The sequence below is a fragment of the Crinia signifera genome, chromosome 2, assembly GCF_055691185.1.
Source record: "Crinia signifera chromosome 2, ASM5569118v1, whole genome shotgun sequence".
Lineage (NCBI taxonomy): Eukaryota > Metazoa > Chordata > Amphibia > Anura > Myobatrachidae > Crinia > Crinia signifera.
The window spans coordinates 220,736,602-220,754,833 of NC_139218.1; the positions used below are offsets into that span (position 1 = coordinate 220,736,602).

The 18,232-nt window shown below is 42.1% G+C and overlaps 1 protein-coding gene across 1 annotated transcript in view; it reads left to right on the plus strand.

Annotated features, from left to right (window-relative positions):
- RNFT1 (ring finger protein, transmembrane 1) overlaps positions 1-18,232 on the plus strand; it is a 56,200-nt gene that overhangs the window by 16,628 nt on the left and 21,340 nt on the right. The window contains exons 3-7 of the mRNA XM_083173758.1: positions 401-477; positions 5,935-6,035; positions 8,180-8,333; positions 13,279-13,437; positions 16,762-16,827. Coding sequence (XP_083029884.1) covers positions 401-477; positions 5,935-6,035; positions 8,180-8,333; positions 13,279-13,437; positions 16,762-16,827 — 557 coding nt within the window. The remainder of the gene's footprint in view (positions 1-400; positions 478-5,934; positions 6,036-8,179; positions 8,334-13,278; positions 13,438-16,761; positions 16,828-18,232) is intronic.

Consider the following 18,232-nt stretch of genomic DNA (forward strand, 5'->3'; position numbering starts at 1 on the left):
GTTCTTATAGTATATTCTGTGTAAAGCACTGCGGAATATGTGTGTGCTACAGTATGTAAGAAACTGTTAATAAATAAATAAATTTACATTTCTATAGTGAAAAGTTCCAGAGCACAGGAACATCTCCTGGCTCAGGAAGACTTTGCTAGTGTTCTCTCCTTTCTGATTGTCTCATACATATGCACAAGTTTTCATAAGGCACCTTAGATGCCTTTACTAGTCTTAATGCAGTTGCTGGCTCCAATTATTTTATTTTTCTTTCTGTAGAGTTTAAACAGTGCTTGTTTTCAGATGTATTATTTGCATTTAAGATTTTTTTTTTCAACCTTTTGACTTTCATGTTTTTTTTATTTCATTTAATATTTTAACTACTTTTTTTATTTTGTTTTGTTTTTAATAGGCATTTCAGTTGGAATTGGTCTTCTAACAACTTTTCTGTATGCAAACAAATGCATTGTAAATCAGGTTTTTCTAAGAGTAAGTAAGCTCTCAACTGAGTATCATTACTACTGGTAACAAACATGGAGGGGTATTCAATAAGTGACAATTTTTCAGTTGTTTTTTGCCAATAAGTTGAATTTTAATTAGACCTATTCAATCTAAATGACTGTTTTTTCATTATATTTTTACGTTTCGGGAAATCGGCACTGTCGGGAAAATGCGTGAATCATTGAATTAATCAAGATCCACATGTATTTTATCAAAAACAGGCACAGATATGAATTTAGTGGTCGTTTTCGACAATGCAGATCTGCATGTCAAAAAGACTTCCGAAATTGGCCGAGATTTAATAGGTATGTGTCGATATTTTCGACTATCTGAAATATAGGCACACATTGAATACCCCCATAATAATGTATTTACTGGTTTTGGAGAACTGGGATTACTCTTCAGTTTGGATCCTTTGTAGCTGTTCTTTGTAATGCATTTTTTATACCCTTACATAGATATATTAACTTTATTAACATTAATAATCAGCTCATCTGGCTTTTCCAAATTTAAAGATGTGATCTTAATGGAATCTTGTTGAATTTTGTTGTTGTTGTGTCCTTCAAAAATATTATTGTGTCTATAATGTACTGCCTTAGCAAGTGGAAAACGGCAGTGTGTATGTGCTACGTGCTGCAAAGGTAAGAATTGTTATTGGATGGCAGTTCATATCTGAGTGGGGAATCTGGATGGCAATGTCTAGGTTGTCATGGTCATAAGAACAACACTATCAAAATGTGTGTGCTTAGTATGTTAGGGTATATTATAAACCATTTTACAGTCCATAATGGAGTTTAATTTATTTTTATAACTGTATTAAGTTTGTCTTTTTGCTGATACTGTGCATTGATGTTTATGTAACTTTGTTTATCTTTATTAAAACAAAAGTAGTCATTTTTAATGCTGTTAACGTGTTTATTATCGAATATTGTATTACCTTAATGTAATAAAAATAACATTCAAAAGGTTATTTATGTTGTTGAGCCTAACTGCCTAGTTAAAATGTGACTTTAGCACCGTTACCTACTTCACTGCACTTTTGGTTGCTACAGTATTGCAGTACTGCTAATTTGAAAATTGACATAGTGTGCAACAAACCTCTCATCTTTCTCCACACTTTACCATTCTGGCCATGTCACAGCTGAATAATACCCAATCTTGCTGAATAATTCATTAACTGTGGAAAGACTAGTATATTGTGTGTTTGCGAGAGATGGACACTTATGCATTGATTATGATGCTTTCACAAAATTTGTTCCTCTACTGTAATGGTACAGTATATTGTCATGGATCTATTGCAGTAGTTGGAGCTTTTTTCTTTAGAATAGAAGTTTCCTTGGACTACATATTTCTGGGTAATCCCAGTGACAAACCTGTTTTATCTTTTTGCATTCAGTATTTTTTTAAGGTAGTTATCCCTTTCATTTTCAGTTCCCTTTACCTGTTAAGAAAGAATAATGCTGCTTTCAGACCGCATAACTGGCTTTGACCCTGTATTTGAAAACGTTTCCAAAAACGGGTCTGCCAGGTAAAACCCCCTTCACACCGCATCTCTTAAATGGTATATTACCGTTTAAGTGCCCCCCCCCCCCCCCCGGGCAGTATGGACGGATGCACTTATAAAAAAAAGTGTCTTTCACGGGGTTCTTAAACACATTGTGGGTGGAGGATGTTAACCCGCGCGTGGGAGTGGCGGGGGTCTCCAGGGGGTGAAGCGCAGTGAATATTTAATGAGCACTCATTAAATATTCACTGTGCTGGGTCCGCTCATTGGCTGGGTCACAAATGCCGTTTCAGACCCGATTTTGAAATACCTGCTTTTTTAAACCGGTAAAGTGGTTCTGCACCTTTCAGACCGCACAGATTATAGTGTTCCCGCTAGGCTGTTTTAGCGCCTCTCGCAGCGCCCCGCTAAAAAAGCCTCACGGGGAAGCCCAGCATCGCTGCAGACGGCGATGCCCGGCGCTTCCCCGGCAGCACAGTGGCTTTGGAGGGGCCGGGCCTGCCCCCTTTGACGGTGGTGGTCGGGCCCGCCCCCTTTTGATGAGGGCTGTGGCCCGGGCACGCCCCTTTCACGACGTCGGCAAGCAGGACACGCCCCTTTCATGACGTTGGCGTGCCCGGTCCGCCCCCCCCGCCGCCCTGCCCGCTGTCACTCCTAGAGTGAACACTAGATTACCGTTTTAAAACTATTAAAAATCGGAAAAATAACTGTTTTTAAGTGCGGTCTGAAAGGGGCATTAGGGTTTTTGTTGAGCATGTGAGACTCTTGTTTATGGATTTGTGATGGCTTTCTGTGTGTCCTGTATTTTCCAGTGTTAAGGAGCTGGTGCTTGGTGTTCTGAACAGTTTGTGGTGTTCATTTCATACATGGAGAATCATGCAGGACACTTATCATTAATGAGAATAGATATGCAATGGTGAAGAAAGCCAGTATGGTCAAATGTGGATTTATGTGATTTTGTGGACTGTTCCTTTTTTTCTGAGACTGGGTTCTTCCTCTGATTTGGAATGGTTATCTGGCAGTATGTCAAGGAAAATCGGGGAAGTTCTTGGGTAATTTAAACCTGGAGTTGAGGATGTCCTTCCCAAATATGGGATTGACAGTGGGGCAGGTAGTATTTATCTGGGCCCATGCTTGGAGGGGCCCCGATTTTTTTTTTTTTTCTCACCGGTTAGCCAGCCGCAGCCTTTGTGCATGTCATTGTTGCTCTGTGGAACATAAACGGTAATTTCCCCCCCCCCCCCCCCACACACACACACATTTTTTTTTTTAAAGGTTATAGTCACACCTCTGAATAAGCCACACCTCTTAATTCAAATTTACAGGATTCCTTTTTGCAGATAATTGGCCCAAATTTATAGGTTTCGCTTTGAAAAGTTGCTGTATTTAAAAAGGTAATATTGAGTACAAAACCAAGGTGTGTGTTTATTTAATATTATTACTGTTTTACATTTAGCAGCCATAGATGCAGTGGCTTTGAAGAATTCAGCACTGTAGATTTACTCCACAGTGATTCTAGTGCACTATTTTATTAACCCTTTGAGTGCCAACATTGCTGTGAGAGATGTGCGAATTATCCCCTAAAAATAATAATAGAGGGTATGGATTTTAATAGGAGAGCTCCAGGGAGGCCGCTACACAGTATAACTGAGGAGTCTAACCCTTATAACTCCTAAAGATACTATGTAAAAAGAAAGGGTAGTTTTACAGAAATGTGCATTTCCTTGCATCTACCAAGCCAAAGAATAAACGTGTGAAGGGGTGGATTAGAGGGGGTAATTAATAGAAATACAAGATTTTTCGGTACTTGTGTAGTTTCACGGCGGCAGTTATATAGTCGTAGTCAGCTGGTGTCTGCGACTGTGTGTACGTTCGTGCCTAACCCGAGCTTACGCAGTTAGCGTTGTGTCATTGCTTATTACATTGTGTGGGAATTATTGACAATTTTTCACCTGCCTGACATGACAGGTGTGAGTGTCCTTGAAACGCCCCCATTATCTACGTCAGCCCGAAGCGGTATGCGTCCTCCCGACCTGTTCATACCCCCACTATCCACGTCAGCATGGAGTTGATTTTATAAAGTGTGGCAAGCGCACACGGATTACTTGATTTGTATTCCACGGGGCTTGCCACGCTTCGGGCTCGGTGGTTTGCTGCACTCGCCACACTTTATAAATTCAACTCCACGCTGACTTGGATAGTGGGGGTATGAACAGGTCGGGAGGAGGTGTACTGCGTCCCCTCACGGGGCTCGCCATGCTTCAGGCTGCTGTGAATAGTGGGGGTGTTTCAGGATCTGACAGGGACGCTTAAGCGGCCGCGGTAAAACTATGCTACTTCTGACTGACTAGGCTGGTCTCGGGATCACTATGCTGATTTTGTCGGCGTAACTGCCGCCGTGAAACTACACAAGTACCCTGGATTTAACCCAGGTTCACTATAATTTCATGAATAAATATCCCTGTTTGTTAATGTAGTTATATGGATTCTGGTTTAAATATTTGATGGGGATGCGGTCATTTGGTCGAATGCATTATGGTCGAATGTCATTACATCGAATCCATTAGGTCGAATTGCTAAAAGGTCGACATGACTCTAGGTCGACATGGGAAAAGGTCGAAATGATTCTAGGTCGAAAGGTCATTAGGTCGACAAGGTCATTAGTTCGACATTGTCTAGGTCGACATTCACAAAGTCGACATGGGGTTTTTCACTGTTTTTTGAGCCGACATGTGCTGACAGGCGGTATTTCATGCCCTACCATCCACTAGGGCGTGGTGGGAGAATAAAATAGTGTGCCGAGCGTAGCAAGGCACCGTGCCCGACGCATCGCGAGCGCAGCGAGCGATGCGAGGGGATGCAGTGCACTTTAAACTGTGTCCATGTCGACTGTGTTGACATTCAGGTAAAAAAAACAGTGAAAAACCCCATGTCGACTTTGTGAATGTCGACCTAGACAATGTCGAACTAATGACCTTGTCGACCTAATGACCTGTCGAACTAATGACCTTTCGACCTAGAATCATTTCGACCTTTTCCCATGTCGACCTAGAGTCATGTTGACCTTTTAGCAATTCGACCTAATGGATTCGATGTAATGACATTCGACCATAATGCATTCGACCAAACGATCCGAACCCATTTGATGGTGGTAGCACTGTCACCCAAGAACTTCTCTCCATTCTCTATTTTGATAGACGTTTAGCCATTACAGACATAAAAAATGGAGTAAAAGCATTTTACAAACGTTGGGGCCTTTTATTTAGAATACATTCCAAAATCACAATCAGAAAATGTAATGCAAGTTTTTGAAAATACAACCTGGTCCTTATTGCGATCTATATCTTAATTACAACTGGCCGGTGGCCACACCGAATTCGCAGTGTCTACAATACTGAAGAACTACAGGCTTTGTGGGAACTCCTTACACCCCCTCCTCCCCTCTTTTTATGAAGACGTGATGAGACAAATGGCTTTCTTTCTCTGTCCCCTCTATGGGGGGGGTATTCAATCAGCCGCTGGGCCCTATTCAATGCTATCTTCCTTGACAGCATTGAACAGTGTATCTCGGCAGAACGAGCCCGACTTCACAAGCAGTCGGGCTTGTTCTGCCAAGAACAGACGGAAAGTGTCGATCTTTTGGCTGCAGCTCGCCCTCTTCTCGGCCGCAGCTCGCAGCCACGCCTCCTCGCACCGCTGCTGGCGGGACATTGAATCCGACCTGCAATTTCTCGGTCGAGCAGACCAAGAACGGGACAGGTTTTTTTTTTACATGTAATATGTTGCCCTTTCTCAGCACAAACTGCTAAATTTTCTTTTCTGTTGTTCTGGTCCCAGTAGGGCGACCACCTCTTGTACCTTTTTTTTTTTTTATTTTTTTTTTATGTTTTAAAAAATTGTTCAGTTCCATAGATGATGATTTTTTTTTTTTTTTATTGTAGGATAAGTGTTCTAAATTACAATGCATTTGGATCCTATTCTTCTTGACTGGTTCATCCGTTCTTTTGTATTACACCTTTTCTGCTCAGGCACTTTATTACAGGTATGTAACAGGATATCTACTACTATTATTGGTCTATTGAAATGTGAATGATTGTAGTCATCACTTTTAGTACAATAGGTTACAAATATGTTGCTTAATTACATATACAGGGGGAGATTCTCTAAACTAAAAATGCGGTAAAAACCCTGTTATCAAGGTTTTTACCACATTTTGGGATGCTGTAAGCATCCCCCGCCGGGTTATCGCGACGGGGGGCATCGCCAGAAAAATCTGTCAATGCCCCTTAGAAGCCTATGGACTTCTACCGCATCCCACCGCCGCCCCGCACCGACTTTGCATTGTAAAAACTTGGGACACACACAAAGATTACTCTGTCCAATCTGTTCAGCGGGGACAAACATTTTGTAATGTATGGGAGCAAATGAGAATGAAACATTTGCTCCAAAACACTGGAAAAGAGACAATGGTCCTTCAAATAAATTACTTATAGGGGTATATTCAATTAATGTCTGATCCATTCCGGCATTTATTTGTCGTAATGTATCTGACATGCCCTATTCAATGCAGCCAAATCCGACTTTTGGATTTGGCTGCTGCTGCTCACCCGGCGCCGTCCTCCCTGCCTCAATCCATCTCTTTTTGAAGTTGGATTGAGATTACTGGAAACTGGGCCACAACCTGACGGAATTTGTCCCCGTTTGTGACAAAAGCAGGCAGATTGGCAACTCTTTTGCCAATCCACCTGGTTTCCAACAGATTGGAACATTTCCACCTTTCAGAAAAAAACAGCCCTTATTGAATAGGACGTCACCCATTCCGACCTATTTAAGTTGGAAACTGCAATCTTTCTGACAAAACGGCGGTTCCGACAGCAGCTGATTATACTCCATAGCCATTTGATTTAAAAAGACGTGTCCAAGCAATCGTCATTGTCCATGTTCCAGCATTGGGAGCAAATTAGTGATTGTCATATATGCTCCCATACGTTACTTTTGGACAGATAAGTGTGTAGGTGAGTACCCAGATAAAGACTATAGCCATAACCACTTGAGACTTTTCATGAGGGTATGTATGCAGAAATCATGACACAGTACCTCCTTAAGGGTGTTAACCAGTCGCCTTGTAATCCAGCAGTAGTAAGGAAGTTAAGGTCTGATTTAGGGTTCCTTGCGTACGGGGGGAAAAATGCAAGTTCATAGTTGACCGAAACTGTGACCTTCTATATCTACTTGTAAAGTAGCCAAGTCATCGCTATCTAGCACTCCTTTGTACCAGACCTAACCCTGATGCAAGAGATCGGTCTGAAATCAAATGGACCACTGCTTACACAACATTTCTGCCTACACACTCACATTAAACCCAGTTACCACACAATTTAACCCATTCAGTCACAAGTTGAGCTGTGTATGGCTCTAATACCTTCACTTGTAATTGTCCACAAGATCAATCACATTATGGCCCTTATTCTGATCGCTTTGCTCGGACGCGAATTCGGCCAGTGCTCCGATGTTTTGCGTATACGCATAACCACTCCTGCGCATGTCTGTTCATAGGGAGCGAGCGAACTCTGCAAGAAGTCCAGTCGCCGAGTGCTTGCTCGTGGCCTTCCGAGCAGGGGGTAGAGAGGGGCATTGCAGCCTGATCAGGGTCATAACCATTAGCACACACCCTGCGTTTCATGGGCGTTCCCATGAAAGCGCAGGGCGTGCTTATGGAAATACGGTTGTGAGGGGGGCCAACAGCTGACTTAACCGGATGTCCACTGCCTGCCCATATCCCTGCTTCTCTTCGCTCAAATGTACGAGTGGTCTAGACCACTCATGCATGGGCTAGCACTTTCCACATCATTGGATTCTCGCTGACTATCCAATGATGGGGAAGTTCACAAAAAACATCCGTTCGCATGCCGACCGTCTGAATTCGGCATGCGAATGGGCGGCACCAGCGATCCATAGACTAGGCGGGGTTTGGAACATTGTCTTCGGCCCATGCACAGGTCCGAGCGAAGCGATCAGAATAATTCCCAATAACCGTACGTTTATTACCATCACTGAATGCCTGGTACACAGAACTTAAACCTTTCTGACTGTACTCGGCTAGCTAAGGGTTTACCCGATGCTGTGACTGCCATGGAGATTTTCAATGAAATGAACTTAGCACTACTAATTTGTCTATTTCTGCAGCTTGATTTTCATGAACCCTACTCTTGGACCTCTGCAATTCTGGGATGCTCTGTGGGTTGTGGGCATAACAGATTTTGTTGTGAAGTTTTTCTTCATGGGCCTGAAGTGCTTGATTCTGCTGGTGCCTTCTTTTGTGATGTCACATAAATGCAAGGTAAGGACATTTAGTACATACCGTATTATATGTTGGTTAAGGTGATACATTCATAGATATTTATATATTAAAGAACTTCAGTGTCTGTATACATGAAATTAAACCAATAATTTAACTTGCATATAAAATAAATGGGATAATGAAATTTGTTCAAACACCTTGGCGCAGATAACACACCAGTGCATTCTTAACACACCCTTAGGTCCACAAGCCAAGAGTGGTGTGCAGGGCGCTTAGGTGATATAGATATTAGTGCCTGTATATATTAAATTACGCACATTAATTACTCATCAACAGCAGAATCATCTGTTGATGAGTAATGTGCGTAATTTAATTTATACAGGCACTATTATCTATATCACCTAAGCGCCCTGCACACCACTCTTGTTTTTTTTATATAAAATAAATGGATGCATTATGGTGTAGCGTTGTTATTATCCATTTTCCTTTGTTAGGAATAAGTAACACATATAATAGAGCACTTGTGTATATGGATCTGTACTAGATGTTACTAACTACGTTGGTACATACTTGGTCTTCAGCTTTATGGTCACCCCTGATGTAATCCTGGTGATTCATTGTTCATGCACCTTGTTCTTCATGGCAGGAGGTATATAGAAAGGGGACTAAGGACATAGACAAACAGGCAGAGGGAGAAAGACCTTATTGTTGAATAAGAAACTGAGGAGGTAAAGTTCAAGAGATCATGGGCTAGATTCTCTAAGCTTCAAAAGCGATAAAATGGAGAGCGATAAACAGCCAGCCAATCAGCTCCTACCTGCCATGACACAGACTGTGTTTGAAAAATGTCAGACAGGAGCTGATTGGCTGGCTGTTTATCACTCTCTATTTTATCAGTTTTTAAGCTTAGAGAATCTGGCCCCATAGGAGCCTATAAAGTACAATATCACTGAGTCCAAGTGAGGGTTTTGAAATGCAGAGTATGACTTTGGAAAAAGTCAATACATCAATGGTAGGTAAAAGCGAGCTCAAAGAGTGTAACAATGTGGGTTTTTTATTTAAATTATGAGCTGAGCGATCTAGTTAGCACAGATCGCTAAGCACACATCACCCTATGTATACAGTGCGATCTGTGATAACCAGTGCTTCTTTATGCACATGCAGGCAATCTATCTAGATCTTGACTGCATGTGTTAAAGATCTGAATGGGCGAATGCGACGCAAGAAATCTCCATCACTACAGGGCATACACACTGGGCGATGTGTACTTCATTTTCTTGTGATCTAAACGGTAATTGAGGGTAGGAATGATTTGCACACCACCTTTTTGCCAGGACAGGAGACATAGGAAAAGGAAACCCCAGCAAGAGGAAGGTCTGTCTTGGAAAAAAAAAAAAAAAAAAAAAAACAAGCGGCACTCCATGGCTGTAGATAATGCATTTGAATCAGTGTAACAAAAATATACATTACAGCTGCCAGGGTTTAACTTGCCATTTCTTCAGGATGGTGTCTAGCAAGTAGAAAGGGCCTGCCTGCACTTCTACTTGCTAGACACCATCCTGAAGTAATGGGCAGTTGAAACGTTGATGACCACCCTGGCAGCTGGCCTGCATTATTATTTGAAGTGTGAATCTGTGGAGTGCCGCAAATGGTATATTAATAACCATTAAATCTATTTGCTTTACATCGGATGGAGTGCTGCTTTGTCTTTAAAGAAAAAAAAAATTCTCAATGTTTTGGCACCTTTATTGGCATTTTTTTCAAGCCATACAAACAGGAAGTATAACTCAACCACTTGTTTCCGGCCAATGAAGACCGCCACCTGTAGCTGATGTCAGCAACTTTTCAGTGAACACTTACGTTACCGTGAAATGTTTAATAACAAAACATACACAGACAATTAAAAAAAAAAAAATCATTCTAAAAAAAAAGACGAAAAGCACATAAAATGCTAATACTATGCTTTTGCCCCCTACCTAAGATGGTGGCTGCTAATTAGAAGTAGCATGGAAATTATTCTATGACAAAAGGGAGCTGAGCAGTGACTATTTTAGTGAAGCAAGTGAAATATAAAAAGGCCCTCCGATCAGGGGGAAATCTTTAATTGTGGTAGTCTTTTTGAATTGAGTAATTTACCAGTTGCCCCAGAAATGTGCAGAATTGCACAAGTTGGGCTTAGAATTGCTTGGACCTGTACAGTGGAGCATTGTCGTTCTGAAAGATCCCACTCCCATCTGAGTGAAGGCATGATGTGTGCAAATGATTTGCAAGGGTGGTTACATATAATACACAGGTCAGTGATGTATGTTGGTGCATTTGTGTTGCTGATGTATCCCAGCTGAAAACACAGTACGAGCCATAGAAGACCTACCACATCATTGTCTCTTATTAGCATTCAGGGTCCATTGAGGGGGAATTTCTCCACACATGTAATTGTCCAATTTCATAAAACCGTTATAACTTCAACTCATCAGACAAGGCTACATGTTTCCAGTCATCTTGTGCGCAGTGGCTGTGTTTGCAAGCCCAGGCGATACGCAGAGCTTAGGCTTAGCAATGGACCTGAGCGGGTTGTCTACTTTTGTACTCCACAGAAGAAAGGGAACATTACATTGTTCAAACTGTGATACTACTTGTGGCCCCAGCATTCAATGTTGCACACCGGTCAAGTTACATTGCATTCCAGGTTATGCTGCCAACGATAGTCCAGGGGTTTTTCACCACCCACTTTCCCTGTGTGTGTGCATATATACAGGTTGAGTATCCCTTATTCAAAATGCTTTTTGGAAAACAGATTATTCCATATTTCAGAATTTTTTTTATATTTCAATGATGTAGCTTGAGGTATTTTGCATTTTTTATTTTGTATAAACACATGAAATACGCACACATATATTTTATTTGTGCATAAAACAAGGTTTCAAAATATGAAACAAAGTTTATATACTATCTCAGGTACTGAATTTGAATGGCAATCATTTTCTTGCACATACAGTCAGGTCCATAAATAACCGGACATCGACACAATTCTCATATTTTGGGTTCTATACGCCACCGCAATGGTGATGTCTATGCATTCCAGACTTCAGGCAGTAATTGACTGCAAAGGATTTGCAACAAAGTATTAAGAGAAAGTTTGATTTTAGGATTTTTTAGTTTGTCCCATTACTTTTGGTCCCTTAAAAAGTCGAAAGCACATATAGAACCCGTTGTAATTCCTACACCGTTCTCCTGATTTGGATGTAAATACCCTCAAATTAAAGCTGAAAGTCTGCAGTTAAAACACATCTTGTTTGGTTCATTTCAAACCCATCGTGGTGCTGTATATATAGCTCAGAATATGAGAATTGTGTCGATCTCAATATTTATGGACCTGACTGTATTTAGTGCCAGTTACATATCATGTCCCTAGTAGTGCTGGTACAGATATCCTCAGTAGTGCCAGTTACATATGTATTTTTTTTTTTTTTTACAGGTTGAGTATCCCTTATCCAAATATCTGTTATCCATATTATTCTGAGAACCATACATTCCAGAAAGCGAAAAATAAAATGTTTGCTAGAAGCACTACTGAGGACATGATATGTAACTGGTACTAAATATCTGCAAGAAAATGATTGCTGAGCATTAGTGTGTATTTCATGTGTTTGATGTGTTTATACAATATAAATGCAAGATAGCTCAAGATGTATCATTGAAATATAAAAATATTCTGAAATACAGAACAATCTGTTAATCAAAATTCTTCTGGCCCTGAGCATTTTGGATAAGGGATACTCAACCTGCATATGTAGTGCAATCATTGTTAAGAGGTGGTGAGATACAGCATCACTTGTATTATACCCCTTTCACATTATAGCTAAAACACAGTATATTGCCGATTTTTTTTAAATGGGTTTAAAACAATTCTAGCTGTAATGTGAAAGGTCCAGAGTGAATTTACAGTTTTTAAAATACCTGTAATTCCAAACGGGTTAAAAGCAGTTTCCTACCAGTTTCAGAGCCAATCCATTTGTAGTGTGATTGGCTCTGAAACGGTATTTACAAGTCATGAGCAGGTCGCAGAGGGTGATAGGCTATCTCCCTTGTGACCTCACCAAGCACAGGCAGGAAGTAAAGAGCTGAGAGCAGACTTTTTTTAACCCAGTGCATACTGTGCAGGTGTTCAACAGTCCTTAGGTCTACACTGTTGGGTCGACATGCTGGAAGTCCGACAGGTGTCTAGGTCAACATGGCAGAAGGTTGACAGGAGTCTAGGTCAACATGGGGTTTTTCACTGTTGTTTTTTTTTACCCGAATGTCCACATGGACACTGTTTTAAGTGCACCACATCCCCTCAAATGGCTCTCTGCGCTCGCCATGCTTTGGTCACTGTGTTTTTTATTCTCCCACCACACCCTGGTGGATGGTAGGGCATGAAATACCGCCTGCCGGCACATGTCAGCTCAAAAAACAGTGAAAAACCCCATGTAGACCTAACCCATGTCAACCTAACTCATTTGTCAACCTAGACAGCTGTCGACCTTGTCCCATGTCGACTTAGACTCATGACGACCTTCTGCCACGTTGACCTAGACACCTGTCGACCTAATGACTATCAACCATCTTATGGTCGACCCATCGACCGTATCCTCTCCTCTGAGAGTAGACTTTATTTTTACCTTATTTATTTATTTTTACATATTTTACCTTACTTTATTTTTATTTTTACCCATCCCCTCCTTTTTTATGCTGTAAAAACGTCATATGTGAGCCTGTGTCCCAGAAATGTCCATTTAAAATGATATCCACTGTTTTCTATGGGTGAAATGGGTTGAATGTGAATGGTAGAAAACGGTATTGAAATGGTAATATACCAGTTACAACATGCAATGTGATAGGGGTTTAACTGGCTTTAGACCCGTTTTAAGAAACGTTTACAAAAACGGGTTGAAAGCAGGTTTGCAATGTGAAAGCAGCATTAATTACTGTTTCTCCATTCTAGGGCTACTGGTACATGGGTTTAGAAGAGATTGCTCAGTACTCCTGTATAGCGGTTTCAACGCCAGTATGGTTCCGTTACCTAATTGACTATGGAGATGAAAGCGGCGGCGTTAAGACACATTTTGGTATTTTGTTGGCTTTGCTCTACCTCATCATAAAAGTAAGTAGGTTGATTCTCTACTTTGTCTACTATATTTTATTTCAGAAGTGGAGTTTTATATTACAAATACCCCAAAAGTGCATTTTTAGTTACTTATCAGAATGTTTTCAAGAAATGTATAACACTTTTATAAGACCATTAAGACAACATGGTATTTTTACCTTTTTTCCAAATAAAGCAGCAATTTAATGATAATTTTTTCAGATCTTTAATGATGATTTTTGACTTTACATAATTGTTTCTTTTCTTATATCTTCAAGGTTTTTGCAACCCTTGGATGTGACATAGCTCTGCTGGGGATGCGGTCAATTTGCCAGCGGTCGGGATCCCGGCGTTCAGAATCCCGACACTGGAATCCCGACCGCCGAAATCCCGAAACTTTCTCCCTCCGTGGGTGTCCACGACACCCATAGAGGGAGAATAAAATAGCGTGCCGAGCGGGATTACGTATCGGATCCCTCTGCTGCCATGTTTACATTTGACAGTGGCCATGGGCAACCTACTGGTTAGGATTGGGAATCATAGGGAGCTGGGAGAGGATTTGTAGTAACAGGGCTGTATTTAACACAAGTGAGACTTTACTGAGGCTCAAGGAAAATAAATTCTGTACTGAATTAAGAAGATGACTCTTCACCATTAGAGCAGTAAAATTCAGGAGCTCCTTGCCAGTGGGGGTGGTTACAGAAACTACGGTTAATGAATTTAAATCAAAACTGGATGCATTTTTTCCCACTAAGGGAATCTTCTAGATGTTAGTGTTCCCACTAGGCTGTTTTAGCGGGGCGCTGAGCCCTGCCCAATTTTTAAAGGGCAAAATTCGCCCTGCCCCGCTAGCAGCGCCCCGCTAAAACAGCCTGGTGCCTGCCTCGACTGCTTGCACGGGGATGACCGGCACCTTCGGCGGGGCCGGGCATTCCCCCTTTAGTGACGCCCGCGGCCGGGCATTCCCCCTTTAGTGACGGCGCCAGATGGGCATGCCCCCTTTAGTGACCGGGACGGCGGACGGGCACGGCCCTTTTCATGACGTTGCAGCCCGGGCACGCCCCTTTTCATTGCATCCGTGGCCCGGGACTGCCCACAAGTGTGACGTCGGCGGGCCCGGTCCGGCGCCCTGCCCGCCCAAAAACCTAGAGTGAACTCTAGATGTGACTTACTCAAGTCAGTAGTTACCAGTCAAATAGGTATAATTCTATATATTTTTCAACCTTAATTACTATGTTACTTGTCTCCTAGGCCCAAGCTGTCTCCCCACACTGACATATGGGACAGTAATATGACTGGTCGCTGGAAAGGGGGAGATCTCTATACCTTACTATTACTAAGGGTGCAATACACGTGGTTACAGCTAAACCTTTTCTCTCCATATTAGGCTAACTCTGCTGCCAGCCTGAACTTCTCTGGATCAAGGGCTTCACTGTGTACACATGCGGAACGGGAGTGTTGTGCTAATAGGGCACTATGGGAAATTAAGTTTGGCAGTTCTATTTCGTGACATCGTGTGCATATAACATGGTTTGGGATTGCTGTGGGGCAGGCTCAGGTTGGTGTTCTTGACGGCGGGGCGCACACAAAAGGGCAGGGTGCATTTAGAAATGGCAAAAGAAGCCTAGAGGGAACACTAATAGTATATGCACCTAGGTTAAACCAGGAGAGAACAGTAGAATATTTTTGCCTGGATTGCATCAGGAGGTAATAGTATTGTTTACATGCCAGATTATTGCTAGGCGAGTCAGTAGTATGTGTCTAGGTTACATGATGGGGTTTGGATGAAAGCAGATATGGGACAGGATGCTCTAAACAGAAAATTATGTAAAAACCCTATTATCAGTTTTTTTTTACCACATTTTTGTATGCTTTTTAACCCTTCTGTTGGGGAAGCGCTACGGAAAGAATTGCTAACAAAAGCTGTTGATACCCTTTAGAAGCCTATGGGCTTCTCTCCGCCGCTCTGCGTGAGGGATAAGAAGCAAGAGCGTGTTTTTCCAAGGTTCATGTTTTTCTAACCACCTCGCCGGCGCAGCGATACACTTATGTGTTGTCAATGTAGACCTATGTCAATATAGCCACCAAAAGAACATGAAAAACTTGTGTCGACCATGTACATATCGAGCTTTAGCTTGTGTCTACCTTCTGTCATTGTAGACCTAGGGCAGTGGTCGCCAACCCGTCGCTTGCGAGCTACTACTAGCTGACGCGTGCACACAGTACCGCCACAGTATTTATTTAGAATGGCACCACATTTGGGCGGGCATTGTTTATCTGGCACTGCTGGGGGGCATTGTGTATATGGCATTAATGTGGGTATTGAGGGCATTGTATAATTGGCACTGCTGGTGGCATGTGTATATATGGCACAGCACTCTATTCAGAGAGGCTGCGGGCATGGCCAGCAGCTCTGAGAGTGCTGGCCATGCCCCCATGGTGGAAAAAATGGGGGCTGTGGCCTCGCAGGAGTACCACAATAGTAGGTCATGCCCCCCAATTTCGGGCGTGTGCTGAAGGCACGTGCAGATGTCCCTTCTCCTTTGCCTCCAGTGTTGGAAGGTACTTATGCGACATATTGGACTTTGCAGTGTGTGGCACATTGTGTCTGGGGCATTGCGGTATGTGGCATAATGTGTCAGGGGCATTAGTGTGTGGCATAATGTGTAAAGGGCATTTTTCGATTATTATGAAGATTTATTTTTTATTATTTTTATTTCAGTAGCTCTTTAGGTGGCTTATTTTGTCTTGAGTATCTCACGCACCAAAAAAGTTTGGAGACCACTGACCTAGGGTATGTTGACCTACACATATTCAACCCATCTCAGAACCCCCAGGTCCGAGGTGTGATGTTAAAGGAGTGCTAGTTGAATTGGTCCATGCAGCTAATTAAATATCCCAGTCTGTGTAGTCTGCAGGAAGCTAGAGGTGGAGATAGAGGGGAAGGTGGAGGAGGGTGTTACAGACAAACAATGCAATGCAACCTGTATAAATACCCCCAAACTGTCTCTCCCAAGGTTACAGGGAGCGCACAGTGAGTTTTCAAAGATGCGCTCCTAGCTGTAGCACTCCTGCGACTGTGTTTAGTTTAGGAACCACTAAAATAAGGTATTTTTTTGCACATTCACATTCTGAGGTATTGAGGAGCAGAGTGTAAGTCTTCTTTCATCCTGATCTGGAGATTGTTGTATCGGACACTTTTTATTTCAGAAAATGCATACGTCAAATATTCAGATTTGTTGTAACTGACATTTACCACCATTTGTTATATGATTGCTTGATGTTTTAATAACATTTCTCTGGAAACAATGTTAACAAATACACAACTCTGTTTCTTTCTAGCTTTTTATTGTTTTTGGACAGTGGAAAGCTTTTGCTGATATGGTACGACTGTTTCTCACTCAACCTGTAAGTCCATTAAAAGATACTACTTTTCCTTTATTAAAGTGATAAAACTAAGCAAATACTGGTTTAAAGTGAATTTTATGTGACTGCTTATTTAATTCCATAGTGGGTAGGAATCACAATATTGAAAACTCTGGTAAAAGCTGATGGCTTAATGCTTTCAGTATACTTACCTGACATTACAGAACATATCGGGTCATCTGATGCAGGGTACTCTCTTCTGCATCCCAGCATTCCTCAGTTCGTTTTAGGTGCCCCCTGAAGTGGGTACTATGCTGAAAAGCTGCTGCTAGCAGTAGCGCACGCAGGGGGGTTTCTGAGTACCCAGAAACCCCCCCAGGAGTCTAAGGGACCTAGTCTGCAAGCTGAGGGTCCCCTCTTTCCATGGGTACAAGAATTTTAAAAATCAGCCCTTGGGAACCGGAGATATCTGACTTCAAAGCAGTGGTCCCCATCCAAGCTTGTTAATTGCTGTTTCCAGTCAGATATTTCAGGTTCTGTCTCACTTAGGGCCTTATTCGAGTTCACTCTTTCTGACAAAATCCTTCTTAGATGGACAAAACCATGTGCACTGCAGGGGGGCAGATGTAACATGTACAGATAGAAATAGATTTGGTGATTTTTTTTGGTGATTCTTTGCAGGGTAAATACTGGCTGCTTTATTTTAACACTGCAATATAGATCTCACTTTGAAGTAAAACCCCACCCAAATCTAATTAGATCTGCACAAGTTGCATCTGCCCCACCTGCAGTGCACATGGTTTTGTCCATCTAAGAAGGATTTTGTCTGAAAGAGTGAACTTGAATAAGGCCCTTAGAGTTTTTATGAGGGCATATTCCAAAACCTGGGACTCTCCCCCTTTGATGGACACTAGTAGTTTGTCTCTACTGTTCCCAGAACCAGAGATATCAGCCTTTCAGAAGCTGGTTACTGCTCCAGCTCCACACACACCTGGTATATAGTTTTATATTCCCATTGGCAGATTGCTCTGCCTCCTGAACTCTGATCCCCTAGTCCCCAATACCATTTCGTAGGTGGAATTCTCTAGTTTTTAATTCCATTAAAATATAAGAAATCTATTTCTGGGAACTGGAGATATCGGCAGTCAAGCAAGCTGTCCTCCCACCAGACAATTATGAATAATAAGCCCACTCCACTATACACCCCTCCTCTGCATATTACATCTCCTCTACCACCCTGAAAGTTATTTATCAGGGCCCCTTCATTCAGCCCAATGCCCCCATCTCCCACCATCTGTGCAGTAAAGGGGTAATTAGTGGAAATTACTGATCCAGGCCCTACATGCTAAGCGATTGATATAATACCCCCTACCACCCGCAGGACTTTAACCCCTTCCCGACATTTGACGTACATTTACGTCATGGTCGGGAAGCACTTCCCGACACA